The following is a 15,887-nucleotide window of genomic DNA, read 5'->3' as shown; positions in this document are numbered from 1 at the left end:
ATATGTGTCAATAAAGGTGTAAAAACCGTATTTATTTCAAGTAATTTGCGAAATAAAATCAACCATTTTAGGAATTACGTGATAATGTTACAAATATCTTTAAAATTTCCTCTTCGGTCATATTTCAGTCCGGTTTCTCGTCAATAAGCGAGACGTTAGAGCGATGCGCGCTCCCGCGAGAGGGGATGCAATTTGAGAGGGGATGCAATTTTGGGCAGGCATGCGTTTCTGGGCATAACACCGGCGGCATAGGTGGGCATTGGGGTGCATTGCCCGCCCACAGAGTCAGCCATCCCCCCGGACTGGAAGCTGTTTGCTGTTTTCCAACACCCTTATTCCTATATCGATTTGATACAGTAGGCCCAGGGGCTTCCGCTCTTCCAATATTATGCCTTCTGTCACTCTTTTCAGCCATTAAAACGGTTTAATCGTTGTTAACACGTCGTGAACTATTTTTCCTTTAAACGCAACATGAGCGCTACGACGCTTGCGCTGGGTTTACGCCTGTGCGGCAGCGAAGGAGACCTGCTGCTGCTGTGCAGAGCTACGCAGGTGTGTGTCAGAATCATGGCAGCAAACCAGGAAACGCAAAGAACTTTGCACACTTTTCCACCCAAACTAATCGAGTAAAGCTGTAATGGAAGTAAAACATGCAAATAAAGCATTACTTAAATGTTTTCTGTTCTGTTGCAGTTGTCCCCCCATCCACCAGAGGGCGCAGCCTCCATTTAATTAAAAATATGCCACAAGGATTGTGTTGGGGGGTTTAACTCAATAACGAGGTTTACGTGTTGTTTACAACCCGGGACGTGTCCACAGTTTACCTTTAACTCCAATTTAAGAATCGGACTGTCGCTGTTGGTGTTAAACGGTGAGTCGTTTACTTATAACAGTTTCGGTTTCCTAGCAACTTTTTAGGCTGTATTTGCTACCATGGAAGAAGGTTGTCTTGTCTTTTCTCCTTAAAAACGCCTGTGTTGGAAATCTACAATATTTATAATCTAAAGAGCTATCCCCCCTTAATCCTAAAACAGTTTTACATGAAAATCTACACGACCTTTCGGAAAGGTAGCTCATGTTTAAAAAAGATATTTTGTAAACTAAACGCTATAATTCAGGTAAAACTTAATGATAGATAAACAAATACTGACTTAGCAGTGTTAATGTTGCATCTTTTTGCTTTTGTTGAATGAAAACACGAAACCCAAATAGACTCAGAAATAAGTTCATTATTTTCATTTCTTTATCTGGTTCTCTTGAAAAAAATCGCACCTATTTCTGCTGTTTAGTAATAAAAGGCAGTTATACTTAAATTCACCCGAACAAAATGTTTTTGGGAGGATAATTTTTCATTGGATAGTATTTCTTCAACAGAAAGTAGTTCTTGCTTTGATATTTCGTATAGAAATACTGGTAAATTTCACTTTTTACTACATAGAATCTGAAATTTTAAATATTTTATATCATTTCTTAAATGTTGTGGTTAAAAATCACTAAAAGAAGCTGTGGTTCTTCTCACTCTTTTTAAAATATGCCAGCTATTTTCTTTGGTTATATAGTTATTGTGCTTAAGTTTTTTCTATTGTGAGAGGTATGTGTTTATGTAATAAGTGGGAAGCTAGGTATTATACTTGCATGTTCCAAAAAAAACATTTATTTATTAAGCACATCTGTTTCAGCAAAATATTCTAGGAGCCGTTTTTCTTATTTTCATGTTCAAATTCTTTGCAGATTGTACATAAAAGCCTTTCCTGTTCCAGTTCAAATATCAAACCATTATTTAGTTTTATAACATTACAGTTCAAGGTTATTATGAGCCACTTTGGAGAGCCTAAATAGCTAAATGTGAGCTGAGAGGCAGGCAGAGTACTCAAAAAATTATACTTAAGAGTAGCACTACTCTTCAACCAAAATATAGTTATGTAGAAATTATGGTTTTGCAAGAACCAAAATCATAAATAATATAATTAGAAAATAATAAAATCAGGCAAAAGAAATTTTTTTCCAAATCAGTTTCTTTCAAAATGAAACTTTAACAAAACTGCAGGTGTGTGTCTGTGTCTGGTGAAGTTTTGGTTTAAAAAATGTTTTTCATTAGAAAATCCAGAATGTTACTCAACTAAGAGTAGAAATACTTGATAATGAAATTACTCAAAATTTCATTATCTTTTTACTTTTACTCAAGTAAAAGTAAAAAGTACAGTGTAGTAAAAATACTCCTAAAAGTAATTTTTTTCCCCAACAAGTTACTCAAGTAATTGTAATTGGTTAACTCTGGTGACCCCTGACCTAGACAGTTTTTTTTTAAATCTCCAAAGAGTGTCTGTATCTTTTCTCTGGTTGAACTGTTTACTGTTAGTTACATTACTGAATACTTATTATCCTCTTCCAGCCTTGTTGAACAATGACCTCCCCAGAAATTGCCACCCTGTCCTGGGGTCTGATGAAGGTGAAAGGATGCTCCTCCAGCTACAAAGACTGTAAGGTCTGGCCTGGAGGCAGCCGGGCCTGGGACTGGAGGGAGACCGGGACTGATGTGAGTAAAACCAGAATAAATATAAACACTGTTAGAGATTTTAAAATCTGTTCCTCTGAGGAATGTTATGGTTTCCTCCCAGCATTACCCAGGAGTGCAACCTGCTGATCTGGAGGAGGTGATGAAGAAGGGAATAGAGCTGCTGGTCATTGGGAGAGGAATGAGTGAAGCTCTACAGGTAAATTATATTCTTTAAAAAGTCCAATTTAATGTTTGTGCAACACCAGAAACCTCAATAACAAGCTAAACTACAAGGGCTTATTGCGACAGGCATTGATCTTTCTGTGGGTAGCATATAGTGTTTATGTGTAAGGCTCAGCTTAGTCGACCCCTCAGCATTACGCCTCTAATCCCCCTCTAGAGGAGGCAGCAGACTAGCAACCACTGAACTGTAAGGGGTAATACAGGATTGCAGAAATCCCAAAAGGGGATTGGTTCAACAATCTCAGCGCATGCTGCATCAACACACAGGTCAGATCGACTCGTATGAGGCAAAAGGACAAAGCCATCCGAACCAGGAAGTTTGGATCTATTGTAGGGCTGGAACGATTAATCGATTATTTAAAGAGTCGTTAAATAATTTAGTAATTGATTAATTGTGAACTGGGGTATACAGTCTCAAAAAGGGAAATATATGGGGAAAAAACATAATCCAAACAGCAATTAAGCCAAAACTGTACAAAAAATATTTACATTTTGCAAATAAGATGAAAAGCCGTCTTTATCTGTAACTATATTCTACCCAGAACTCCTGTAGTAGCATCGTTTAGCTTCACCTGGTTCAAATTCTGTAATAAACATATAAATCCAAATATTAATAGGCTAAATGAAAAAATAAATTCACCAGATTAGCCCAATGTGATGTTTTAGTCACACAGACTTCTTTCATAATTATGATTTTCAGCCATTGTTTACCTCCTGACAGCGTGTCTGGCTTCTTCTATTGCACGTCAATGACGTCAAAGTCTGGTCGAATCCGACGTCATGACCGGTCTGGCACAAATTGTGTTTTTTTGGAAATGAAAAGGTCGTAATTGGGCGAAATACGTTACTTTCACTACCTTTTCTATCTGTATTTAAAATTAAAATTGTCTGAAAAAATAATTTCGATAAAACCGATTTGCTCCATTGCTAGCCAAATCAAACTGGAGTAAGTCATTGTGACCTACGTTATGTACTCCTGGCCTGTAGAGGGCAGTATTGAGTTGAGGAAGCCGAATAAAGATGGCGGTTCAGATACAGACATAACAGGACACAAAATCACTTCATTTTTCAGACATCCAACATACAATACGAAGAACGCCTCTCTGTTGTGATATTAAAAGATATTATGATCGGTTCATTGATATAATATTTGAGCCACAATCCCATCTGTTCTGTAGCATGATGTACCGTAGTTCCTGTTTTAGACATGCACGTTTTTTCTCCACAGGTTCCTTCTTCGACTCTGGATTTCGTGAAGCAGCAAGGCATTGAAGTCCGAGTCCTCCCGACTCAGAAGGCCGTCGCTGAATACAACAAGCTGGCTGTTCAAGGAGCCAAAGTGGGCGGCGTTTTCCACTCAACCTGCTGATGCCGCCTACCTGGACGCGATTAAACATGTTTAATGGTTCACTGTTCCCGGTGCAGAGAGGTTCTCGGCATCCCTGAAGTTATTAGTAGTGAAACTTAAACGCAGAACATTAACACGGCGAATTCGGACAATTGCAGGTACTAAAAAATGAATAAATTCACACCAAAAATTGAGAAAATGTGCAATTAATCTAATAAATTTTCTAGAAAAAAATAGAACATTTCTGAGCTCCCTAATTAGAAAATTATATATGAAAGAAAACAGAAATGTTGAGATTAATTCCAGGGGGGAAAAAACGCTTAAAGTTTTGAGAAATTGACTTTCTATATAAAATGGCCCTAATGCACCATCTTATACCCTAGACCAGTGCTTCTCAGGCCCCCCTGCTCTGCAGGTTTTAGTTGTGGCTCTATACCAGAACAGCTGATTCAAATGATTGCTTGACCATCAAGTACTGCAGAAGCCTGTTAATCACCCAAATATTCAATCCAGGTGTGTGGCAGAAGGGAAACACCTAAAACATGCAGGGCAGGGGGGCGTGAGGACCGGAAATGAGAAACACTGATCTAGACAGAAGTTTAAATCAGTTTTTATTTACACCAAGTTTACCAAAGTAAAGTTGGCCCTCCAACCTTCTTCATGTATTTAAGTGCATTAAACTTTAGCTGAGAAGCCTCAAACTTCAAAATCAAACCATGAACTTTAATAGAAATTAATTTCTAACAGCCTGCAGCACCAACAGTGTCTAAAACATTCAAAATGGCGCTTATGTTTTATTTACATATGAATGAAAATTTTTCTAATAGAAAAAGGAGGTTTTCAGATTTTATTAAGCATTTAACTGCTTTCTTCAGGATTAGCTACACTGCAAAAACAATATTTTACTAAGTTTTTTTTGTGTAGTTTTTAGTGCAAATAGTTCTATGTCCACTGGCAGATTATTTCACTTATAACATTGGAAAATTCTCTTGTTATAAGTAAAACTAATCTGACAGTGGAACTAGTATTTTTCCATCACTATTAAGGAATCATTGACCTAAAACGAGCTGCTATATCTTGCTGAAAAATTACTTGTAAATTAGTTTTGATTTGTTTCAAGTGTAATAAGGTATTTGCACTTTAAACTGGACAACAATACTTTGTAAATATTATGTTTTTACAGTGTAAATCAGTGAAATGCTGACATGAAAGTGTATTTCTGCCTGTTTGATTACATGAAAACCAATAAAATCAATCTGCTTTCCAAAAGTTTGTGGAGTGAAAAACAAAGTTCCATCCAAACAGAAATATTTCCATCTGCGCTTTAAAAATCCGGTCGGATCTGAAGCAGTGTCTCGTAGATTTGGGGTCCGGTTATCTTCGTGCAGGTTTGGGCATGATGAAGACTTTGACAGGCTTGCTGAACGGGATCGTTCCTTCGACGGCGGCCTCTGCTGGCGGGAGGCCGTCGATGCTGTCGCTCCATCCAGACTTGTTGGATGAAGATGGAGAGGATGAAGAGGAGCTGTAGGCCAGCAGCAGCCGCACCTCGACTTGTGAAGGCTCTGGGGAAAGTCAAGGCCATCTCGTGTTAGCTGCAGGTCAGCCTGAGGAGCTGTAAGCGGTTTGTGGTACTGACCCGTCCAGGCGGTGTGAGAGAGGTAAACCTGGGTGATGAGCCGGTGTCTGGTCGGTCCCGGCTTTCTGAAATCTGCCGGTTTGGGATGGATCACATGACTTTGGCCATCTGGATACAGGACCTGCGAGAAATGTTTGAAAGAAGCGTTAAAGGTTTAAATGTACAAATTCAGACAGAGCCAAAGCAAACAAGTTGTACTGAAACCATCGACATCAACAAACCTCCAGGTGACCAATTCTATGAGTAGAGCTAAATCAATCAAACATGATTAAATCAATCATTGAAATAATCGTTAACTAATTTAGTAACTGGATCATACAGACTCAAAATATATACAATGTGCACAAAAAAATCCTTTGTAAATATCTTCTACCTAGAACTCCTCTATTCATATAGTTTTATCTTCATCTGGTTCAAATTTTATTAAAAATAAAATCTATGAATCACCTTTTGCTGTCCAAACTGATTAATCCAAAAAATATTCAACAGATACATACACTGGTATTAAGTCAACCAGAAATGGCTGAGCTTTTCACATTATTGAAAGTATATTTAGCTACAGATGACCAATTCTTTACTAAATAAATTATTTATTGCATAAAATGTTTATTTTCTTGTTCAAAAAATGAACTGAATTGTTTATTTGCATCTTTAAGACATTTAAATGAAATTTTTATCCAATTAATTCTCAGAATAATCGATAGAAATCCTGGTGGCTGTCATCTGATAAAAAAATTATTTGGAAATGTAAAACTTACTAGAAATTTAGAAGACAGCCCCACATCACATTGTGCAAAGTCAACAAAAACATGTGATTTTATTCTATTTATTATATTTTCAGAGGAAAAAAGCACCATGTTTTCACAACAAGCATCAAACGCCTCTGCACTTTGTCCTCATTTGCCTGTAACTTGGCGTGAATCACCAGGAGCTGCTGGAATTAGTTTGCCCTCCCGGCATTTGGCAGGTTTGTAAGTAAGCTGATGCCAGAGTGAGTCATGAAGGTTCACTTCAGCTGAAGCTTTTAGCACATGCTGCAGAAGAAGTTTGGTATTAAAGGGGCAGAACTTGTGTTTTCCAGCCACACAGTGGCATATTAGTTGTTATAAAAATGCCATATATATTAAATATTACTTTGTAATTTTGAAATTGGGCCTCTGGCTCTTTAAAATCTCCTGCTCTTTCTGAAACTCCACTTTCAGGAAGTCATCACAACATGGCTCCTCTATTAACCTTTAACAACATTTTTACCAGTGTTTCACTGAGACGCAGCTCCTGACGAGCTCAGCTGATTCACAGTTTCACCAGGTGTTTGCTAATTGCTGCTGGCTAGTCTGAAGGAGCTGAGGGGGGCGGAGCTGCATCTCGAAGGCGGGGCTAGGTCCACCCAGGTGTTTTGCACAGCTGAATGGTTGCCATGGAGATTAAAGGGTTTCTCAAACATGCATGAAAGAATCCCAGCAACATTTCATGGAATAACTTTATAACATGATGTAAAGGTAAAAAAAACTATACTGTCCTTTAGTTCCTTTAATAGGAACGAGTTGTTTACTATCAACATACAGGAAACTAGTACTTTACAAAAGTACTAGTTTCACTGGCAGATTATTTCATTTAAAATGTGAGGAAAATGTCATGAGTGAAATAATCTGCCAGTGGGACTTGGACTTCTTTTTTATTTATCAATATCAAGGAATTATTCACTCCTATATAAGCTCCTATATCTTGCTGAAAAGTTACTTGTAAGTTAGTTTTGTCTTATTTTCAGATAACTAAGATATTTGCATTAGAAACTAGAGAAAAATACTTGGTAAGAAGAAGTTCTTGCAGTGAATCGTTAATATCTGCACCGAGAAAACATTCTGGTAAAACAAAGTATGAAACAACCAGCATCATTCTTTAAATTTAAGGTGCAGCTCACCTGAACTTTGACCTTATCCTGGGGATCCTGGACGTGCTCCAGCGTGGCGTCGATGTCCAGCGCCACCACCAGGCCGGACGTGAACCTCAGCGGGTTATCTGACTCGCCTGTTGGCTCGATGATGGTGGCTGTGGCGCGATGGATCTGTTATACAAATATGAAAACATGTTGGTATTAGATCTGCTTTGTGTTGTAGAAACTCTCTGATTGGTTATCAGTCTACCTGTTCAGGTAGTCTGAGCTGCAGCAGGCCACTCTGTCTCAGCGTCGTCTGGAGAATCTTCACCAGCTCCAAGGGTTTACAAGACAAGAGCCGCGGCATTATCTCCAAAAGTTTGTCCACAAAGCTGTCCTGGAGGTGGGGCAGCTCTGTCAGGAACATCCTGAGGGAGCAGAAAGGTGTTCAGCCACCGAGTTACTACAGCTAGCAATCTAAAATAGCCTCTCAGAAGCTCTGAAAACACTGATTAACGGCTAATTATACAGAAAAATACACTAACAGACTAAATTACCTCTGAAAAGACTCGATCTCCTGCAGGAACTTCTCACAGCTGCCAATAGGAAGATCCAACCTAAGGAGAAGTGACAGCTGGGTGAAACCTGTGAACAAACAGCGGCTGAGCATTGTGTGTTTCTGTACCGACCCTGGTCTTGTTCGGGCCGTCAGGACCAGCTGCAGGGTTTTGGCCTGAAGGCGGACATGGTGTATGGTCGCCACCTGCCTGCTTTCCAAACCGCTGTACAGAAACTCCAGCTTGTAGGTTTCCTCTAAAATCTGCAGAAAAACAGACTAATTAACTGTGTTTAAGGGTATCATATTAATTTAATCTAAGTTTGTGTGTTTACCTGCTGAGCTGCAGCTGTAGCAGTGACGTTTTGTTTCGGGCAGAGAGGGACGGCCATGTTCCACAGCTTCTCCTGCAGGGCCTGAACAAAAAACATATCTATATTTTAAAGAGTTCTACTCTGAAATTAGTTCTCTTGCAGGGAATCCAGCTAATAAAAAGGGAGCACATGCTACCTTCATGAGCAGCAGCTGGCAGCGCAGGAATGTAGCACAGAAATCAGCAGCTCCAGCAAGCTCAGTCTGCAGCTCACCCAGCCGCTGCAGGTCTCTGTGGAAATAAAAACGACAAGGTCACAATAATCCATGCACATTATCAATTAATAAGTTCATCTAATGATCGATTTTATCAACTAAAGATTATTTGATGAGAAGCCAATTTCTTAAAAAAAATGGGTTTTCTTTTGGGACAACAGTCTTTCCGTAACATGAAGGTTCTTTGTAATATGCTGAATTTTTAAAAATAAGCACATCATATTAAAGAAATATTTGTCGGCAGGGTTAAATACTGACAAATAGAAAATCGTTTGCTGAATAGAAAAAGATGCAAATAATCAAATATGTGAAACACTTAATACTGCACTCATGCAGAAGTCTGTAGTTGCTCTTGAAGGAATGTTGTCACTTTTCTCCATGAAGTCCAATTAAGTCATGACAGCCCTCAAAATCAACCGTATTATTGTCGTCATGTTTGTTTTCCATCGTGTTAAATTTTTTCTGTCACATCATCACCGTTGGCTAATTTTAGCAGGAAAGTTGACCCTGCTTCATTTTGCAGCTCGGCTGACTGAGCGCTGTCAGAGGTGATGACATAAGGAACTTATTGAGTGTTTATATTTCACATCAGAGCCGCATAAAATGCATTTTCCATCCCTAACCGGACTCTGCTCGGATGGTTTTACTTTAGCTTTACGTGACCCCGCCGCCATCTTTGTGTCTGTTTCAACGCTTTTGACCAGCGGCTCCCTCTGCTGGATGGCGGCCAAACTACAACACTAAAATTAATCGAATGGAGCTAATTTTAATCTAAAACTATTAATCGAAACATGTTTAAGTGAATCTCAAAGATTGTCTATGGGGTTAAATTAAACTCTATAGATGACTATAGATTATTATTTTGTATATTTGTTAAACCCTCTTAATAACTGAGGTTAATAAATCTTAACTTTGTCCTGTTTAAATGCATCTGTGGAAACAGGAAGTAAAAGCAATAATCTAATCATGGGAACAAAAATTCAGATGACCTCCTTTATTGACATGTTCCTGAATGTTTCATTTGAGCAACTCCAGACCGAAACGCTGCCTCACTGCAGCACTTTTTAATGGTACTTTTATGAATGTTTAGACACTTTAGCAGTTTCCTCCTCAACAAAGTGATGCTAAAACTTTTTTTTAAAGCATTTTCAGAGTTTGACCAATTTTTTTAACATTTAACTTTATTCACTCCTGTCCTACTTCCAGTGCGATGTTTACCGTATTGTGAAGTTCAACAGGTCCTGCGCTCCAGGTGTTTCCAAGTTCTGGATGGTGCTGACCCTGTTGAGGCTCTGCTGGAGGAAGAGTTTGGCCGACTCCACCGAACCAGAACCACATCCTGAGTCCACGGAGTCGAGACTGTAAACCTGCTTCCTGCCCGGCAACTGAAGCAAACAGTTACAGGAAATGGCTCATTTAGTTCAAATTCTAGTTCCACATAGGACTGACACGATTAATCGGAGCAGTCCTGATTAATCTACAACTAAGTTAGTAATCAATTAATAATTAAGAGTATACAGACAAAAAAATCACTTGCTGAAAGAACACCACATCCAGAGCATCAATTAAGCCAAAACTGTACAAAAAATATTTGCATTTTGCATTGAAGATAAAAAACAAACTTTTATTGTGTAAATATGTTCTACCCAAAACTCCTCAAGCATCATACTTTTAGCTTCAGATCATTAAATTAATAAGCATACATTAGAGGAATGCTCTTGTTGCATTTTAGGCAATTAAGTGTTGATTTTATTACTTTAAAAATTAATTGGATTGTTTGTTTATTTGCATTTTTATGGGAACTAAAGGTTCACAACTACCACAGCCTTAAAAAAGTTTTAAATAAAACCTAATGAGAGGTGATTTGCATGAAAACAGAGCCCACTGTTAGGCTGTTTGTCGTCATTTCCCAGGTGTGTGTTCTCACCCTGAGTGGGGGGACGAGGTGCGACAGGCTGTCCCTCAGGTAGGCGTAGTGCCTGAAGGTGTGGTCAGAGAACAGCGCCGGCATGGTGGGACACGACTTGGCGGCGTTGAACACCAAAACCAGAACCGCAATGTCTGAGATCAATCACAGGAGTCAGGACGGACAAACAGATTTCACTCAGATCAACTCTGTGACATAAACCTGTATAGAAAACACTGTGACCGCTCTGCAGAGGCAGAAAATGTAAAAATGAGGAAAGTATTCAAAAACTAAACTTTCTTCTCATAAAGAAGTACATTTAACTATTACCACACTGGTTTCTGTTCCTCTATGCTTTTTATTCACATTAAAGGGGCAGAGCTGTGCGTTTTCTGAGCACAAAGAGCCATTTCATATCACAAATTACTTTTTTTTTACTTCCTGTTTTATCACCTTGAAATCAGGCCTCTGTCTCTTTAAGAAACTCTGCTGTCAGAAAGTCACAACATGGCTCCTTTTTTAACCCTTTAACGTTTTGACCAGCGTGGTACTGAGAGGCAGGTTGCATAATGAGCTCAGCTGATGTTCAGTTCCACCAGGTGTTTACTAATTTCTGCTGGCTAGTCTGAAGGAGCTGAGTGGGGGAGTGCTACTCTGTGAGGCCTGAAGGCGGGGCTAAGTCCACCCGCATGTTTTGCACAGCTGTACGGTTGCCATGGAGATGAAATGATTTCTCAAACATGCATGAAAGAATCAAAGAAACACTCCAGGTGTGTTTTTGATAAAGGCGTAACATTACAACACGATGTAAAGCTAAAAAAGATCGATTTTACGTATTATTGCCCCTTTAAATAATTTTCCGGGGTAGGAAAGATACAGGCTGGGTCGTCCATGTCAGGCTCCGGTGTGTCGAAGTACGGATGAGTGCTGAGCAGCTCAGGAACCAGCGGCAACACGAGTGTTGGGTGGCGAGATCCAAGAAACTTCAAACATCTGTGTGAAGGAAAGCAGGTTAAAAACAAACCAAGGACACAGTTAAACATGAACGTAAGTTTATAACCTTACTGGAAACATAATGGAGTTAATTTAATAATAATTAGTAAATAAACTGCTGGACTATTTTCCAGAAACAATAGGATCCTCCCTGAAATGCTGCAGAATTAACAGGCCATTATTTTACAACTTATAAAAATTACTCTGTAAAGATTTACTTTCGCCAAAATCTGAAGGTTACTTTTTTCAAATTTCCAAATGACTTTTGTAGAGTTACTGATTCAGGTAAGTTTTATTAAAGCTGCATTATGTAACTTTTATTAATAAAGATATTATGACATGGTTTTTGAAACTGTTGTGACAGTTTGATATAAAACAGAGAATCTGTGAAAAAATAAATGCATTAAAAAAAAAAAATCAACCAAGCAAATCTTCTCCCAGTGCTATCTAGAAACAACCAATCTGTTCCAGGAGGAGGGTTTTAGTGCTGTCAATCACCCATCCTTGTGGTGCTGCTCACCCCCGTTACTCTCTGCTATGCTGCATTTAGCACAGTCGATCATGAATGTTCAGGCTAGCTAATATAGCCACCGATAACGCAGAATAAACGGTTTTCCTGAAGCAACAAGTTGTTTCTCTTCCATTAGCACATTTAGCAGCGAGTACATGAGGGTGATTGACAGCGCTAAGGCCCTCCTCCTGGCTCTGATTGGTTGTTTCAGGTGAGGAGTGGTGCATCTCTTCAAACATTATCTGTCTGTTGTCACAACATGGTGACACTTTTCACAAAAATGTCAAAATTATATTCTTTATAAAAGTTACAGACTGCAGCTTTAAAGGACTGTCACTAATTTAAGGAAATAGAATCTTTTTTACTAAACCTTCCAGTTGTACAGAATGTTTAGTATAAAGTCTTACTTCCAGACAGAGTTGCGGTCGGTGGGATATTTGTTGAGGTTCTTCAGCAGCTCCAGCAGCGCCAGCTGGATGCACTCCTTGGTGGAGACGTTGGTGTAACAGAGCAGCTCATGCAGAGCTTCCCTGATGTCCCGAGACGAGTCCTGGAAACAAACCTCATCAGCATCTTTACTCACAGCTAAAAACAAAACACTCAGGTTGTCCCTCCCGACCTCCAGGACGGCCAGCACGGTGTCCAGCTGGTCCTCCCTGAGAGTTATGTGGGTCGAGATTTCCCTCAGCACGTGGATGGACTGCAGCCTGACTTCCTCGATCTCATCGTTAAACATGTCGACAAGGAAATCGAGGCACTTTTCGGCAAAGCTGGGAGACGAGCGGGCGAGCTGGCAGAGAGCCTCCACTGCAGCGATGCGAACCTCTGAGGTGGAAATGAAGAGAAAACACGAGTCAGAGTCAAATATGTTCCAGCACAAAGCAAAAAGACTCAACGTGAGAAGAGGATCAGTGAAAAGGATTACTGAATTGGCTCCAAAGTATTAGAATAAACTGGAGGCCGCTCCAAAACCAGGAAGCTGACTACAGCATGGATGGTAGGTTAACAAAAAACACTTATCTTTTCCAGCAGCCATTGTACAGAGCATACAGGGTAAAACCAGCTGACCAAACATGCTGAAACTTAGCTTGGGTTGCTAGGTAACAGGCTGGTCTGGCTGGGGTTGCTGCGTAACGCTGCAGTACCCGCCCAATGCAACTTAATTGGGAAATGTTTGAAACGGCTCATTATCCAGAAACCAAAAACCGTCTGAGTGTTTTCTAAAGCAATAGAGACCGAAATGGAAGCATAAAAATGTGCAAAATTTGAATTTTGGATTATAGGCCCCCTTTAAAATTCAAATCTAGAACAAAAGAGGGGCCAAAATTACACACAAAAACTCAAACTGATTTGACAGATACCAAACATCTCGTCCTCGAGGCCGTGGACGAACGCGCCGCAGGCCCCCGAGGCGATGAGGTTGACGGTGTTGGTGTCCAGTTTCTCTTTGGGGGCGTCGTCGGCCCACTTCCTGCCAGAGGAGAACTCCCCGGATGCGAAGAGCTCTTTGGCTCGTTCGTGAGCCGTGCGCTTCCTCTGAACGCAGAAAGGTCGAAAGAAACAAACACATCAGATTTATTCAGGTGAGAACAGAGAACAAACCCGGACGTACTCACTCTGAGGTCCGACATGAGCTTCTTATCCAGCGTCTGCTCCAGAAAGTGAGGGCTGACCTGCAGCATGGACCCCTGAGACGCCGACGTTAAACATCCGCCGTTAAAATTCACGGGTCCAACATATGAAATGACTGAATCGTTTTGATTTCCTCACCAGGGTTTTCGCGGCCTGCACCCGAACCATCCAGGAACCGTCGCTCACCATGTGACTGATCTTCCCAAACGCGTCGTCAACCAGCCGGATCTCCTCATTGGACGATGGGATGGGCACAATGCTGACAAGCACAGCAGGAAATACATTAAAAATTTCCCGATTCGAAGAGTTCAGCTCATACTCAATTAAATTTGACAAATCCTCTCATCTGTGTCTCAGTTTCTCTCTTTTTATTAAATAATCCTTAATGATCTAAAATTTCCACTGCTGTTGATTTAGATCAGGAGGGTCAAACTTATTTCAATTGGCCAAAACAAGATCATAAATGTTCTTACACATATTCTTGTGCCAGAGTATACTGAAAAAACTCATTAATAAACTGTTAAAACATTAACACTGAGCAGTCACTTCTTGATTTCATGACAGTTTTTTAATTCTTCACATTCAAAATCACTCAATATGTGGAAAATATCTGACAATTTTCCAAAAAGCTTTCTGACATGTGACTGTCAACATGACTGTTTGGACTATAACTTAAGTCAGGGGAGGCTGAGGCAAGTAAAAGTAAGAAACTTCGCCACCTGCAGGTGGGAGTAGGCACCACTTAAACCCGATGTTTGACCTTTTTTGCAGATAATTTGTAATAAACGTACATTTTTAAAATACTAACTGAGTTGACTGTGTTATGCATTAGTGAGAAAAAGTACTTGGATCTGTTGATTTCACGAGAATTTGTGAAATCATGAAAAACTGGAGGGACTGATTGATGTAATTTGACAATAAATAAATAAAACCTGATTTGATTTCACTGAAAAAAACTCATCTTGAAGCACACACCTGTCATTTTGAAGGCTCTTCACCACAAAAGCACAAAATCTTACCAAGTTTTTTGTCTGGTTTTTATTTTAAATATGTTCGTACACCTGAAATACGCAGCAACTGAGCAAAATACAGGCGGTTGTTTTAAGTAAATAACTGAAAATATTCAAATTTCATTGGCAGATTATTTAATTTACAACACAAAGAAAATGTCTTGTTACAAGTGAAATAATCTGCTAGTGGAACTAGAACTTTTTTAATCGAAGCTCCCATATGTTGCTGAAAAGTTACTTGTCAGTTTGTTTTGTCTTATTTCAAGTGTAATCGGATATTTACAGTAGAAACTAGACCATAAAAACTCCTGGAGTCTAGAGGACCACATAAAAAGCTACAGCGGGCCAGATGCGGCCCCTGCACCTCGAGTTTGACACCTGTGATTCAGATCAACCGTTATGGTTTCCTCACCTTTCTGGGTAGAGCTGGCTGAGCACCCAGACCATCTGAACAGCGGCAGAGCGGACCTGCTCATAGTCGTCAGACAGCAGCCTGCAGGCCTGCAAACACAGAAAACACCAACGTCTGTCTTCTGCAGCAGCTGATCGATTCTTAAAGTTTCTAATTAAATCTGAGACAGGAGAGTCAAAGTGCATCACATTTGGATTCAACAGTTTCCAACCATCTGTCGTTCATTTCCTTTGTTTATTTCTGTAGGTTTTCTGTCCAGACACTTTATCATTTTCCTTAAAAACCTGGAGATTTTACTGGTTCCTACTCCAACTGGACTCAGCCACTCCGAGTAGCTACACCTTCCCAACAGTTTTATAAATCAATCAGCCACCTGTTAACGGCTGAATTAGATATGTGTAATTATAACAAAATCCTTGTATTTTTTACTGATTGTGTAACAGGATTCACTTAAACGTCTAAATATTGCTGTTTGTTTATGTTTTGTTTATCCGTGAGCACCTGTTCATAAATGATCTGATGAATCTTCATTCCTCTCTCATGAAGCTGCAGCTGGAAAACAAGTAAAAAAAAAAAGTTAATTAAAAATGAGACGAAAAAAGCATCGATTTAACGGTGAAACTGATCGGAGAGTTTATTTCCGTGGCTGGTTGTACCATGGCTTTGAGCGCTGCAG

General features: G+C 39.7%; 2 protein-coding genes across 2 annotated transcripts in view; one reads left to right on the top strand and one right to left on the bottom strand.

Moving 5' to 3' along the window:
- The first annotated feature begins 750 nt into the window (after nt 1–750).
- Nucleotides 751–4,279, top strand: aamdc (adipogenesis associated, Mth938 domain containing). Its single transcript, XM_007552367.2, has 4 exons — nt 751–871; nt 2,393–2,536; nt 2,619–2,714; nt 3,969–4,279. Exons 2-4 carry the CDS (start codon nt 2,405–2,407, stop codon nt 4,107–4,109), a joined length of 369 nt encoding a protein of 122 aa, XP_007552429.1. The 5' UTR covers nt 751–871; nt 2,393–2,404; the 3' UTR covers nt 4,110–4,279.
- A 967-nt stretch (nt 4,280–5,246) lies between these two features.
- The window catches only part of ints4 (integrator complex subunit 4), a 15,452-nt gene continuing 4,811 nt past the window's right edge, over nt 5,247–15,887 (bottom strand). Inside the window, exons 6-24 of the mRNA XM_007552366.2 lie at nt 15,868–15,887; nt 15,713–15,763; nt 15,212–15,300; nt 13,928–14,048; nt 13,774–13,845; nt 13,519–13,693; nt 12,777–12,982; nt 12,565–12,707; nt 11,531–11,646; nt 10,675–10,808; nt 9,966–10,132; nt 8,670–8,763; nt 8,495–8,575; nt 8,293–8,423; nt 8,161–8,220; nt 7,872–8,031; nt 7,649–7,792; nt 5,728–5,848; nt 5,247–5,653 (exon numbers count right to left, since the gene is read on the bottom strand). Coding sequence (XP_007552428.1) covers nt 5,463–5,653; nt 5,728–5,848; nt 7,649–7,792; nt 7,872–8,031; nt 8,161–8,220; nt 8,293–8,423; nt 8,495–8,575; nt 8,670–8,763; nt 9,966–10,132; nt 10,675–10,808; nt 11,531–11,646; nt 12,565–12,707; nt 12,777–12,982; nt 13,519–13,693; nt 13,774–13,845; nt 13,928–14,048; nt 15,212–15,300; nt 15,713–15,763; nt 15,868–15,887 — 2,276 coding nt within the window. The 3' untranslated portion in view covers nt 5,247–5,462. The remainder of the gene's footprint in view (nt 5,654–5,727; nt 5,849–7,648; nt 7,793–7,871; nt 8,032–8,160; nt 8,221–8,292; nt 8,424–8,494; nt 8,576–8,669; nt 8,764–9,965; nt 10,133–10,674; nt 10,809–11,530; nt 11,647–12,564; nt 12,708–12,776; nt 12,983–13,518; nt 13,694–13,773; nt 13,846–13,927; nt 14,049–15,211; nt 15,301–15,712; nt 15,764–15,867) is intronic.

This window comes from Poecilia formosa, unplaced genomic scaffold (genome assembly GCF_000485575.1).
Source record: "Poecilia formosa unplaced genomic scaffold, Poecilia_formosa-5.1.2 Scaffold48, whole genome shotgun sequence".
Classification (NCBI taxonomy): Eukaryota; Metazoa; Chordata; class Actinopteri; order Cyprinodontiformes; family Poeciliidae; genus Poecilia; species Poecilia formosa.
This window is presented reverse-complemented; position numbering and strand designations above follow the sequence as displayed.

Bases quoted from the DNA above. Each gene is read 5' to 3' on its own strand.
- aamdc (XM_007552367.2), top strand. From the start codon at position 2,405: ATGACCTCCCCAGAAATTGCCACCCTGTCCTGGGGTCTGATGAAGGTG. The intron at 2,537-2,618 runs GTGAGTAAAACC...GTTTCCTCCCAG, and splicing joins GGAGGGAGACCGGGACTGAT to CATTACCCAGGAGTGCAACC. The intron at 2,715-3,968 runs GTAAATTATATT...TTTTCTCCACAG, and splicing joins GAATGAGTGAAGCTCTACAG to GTTCCTTCTTCGACTCTGGA.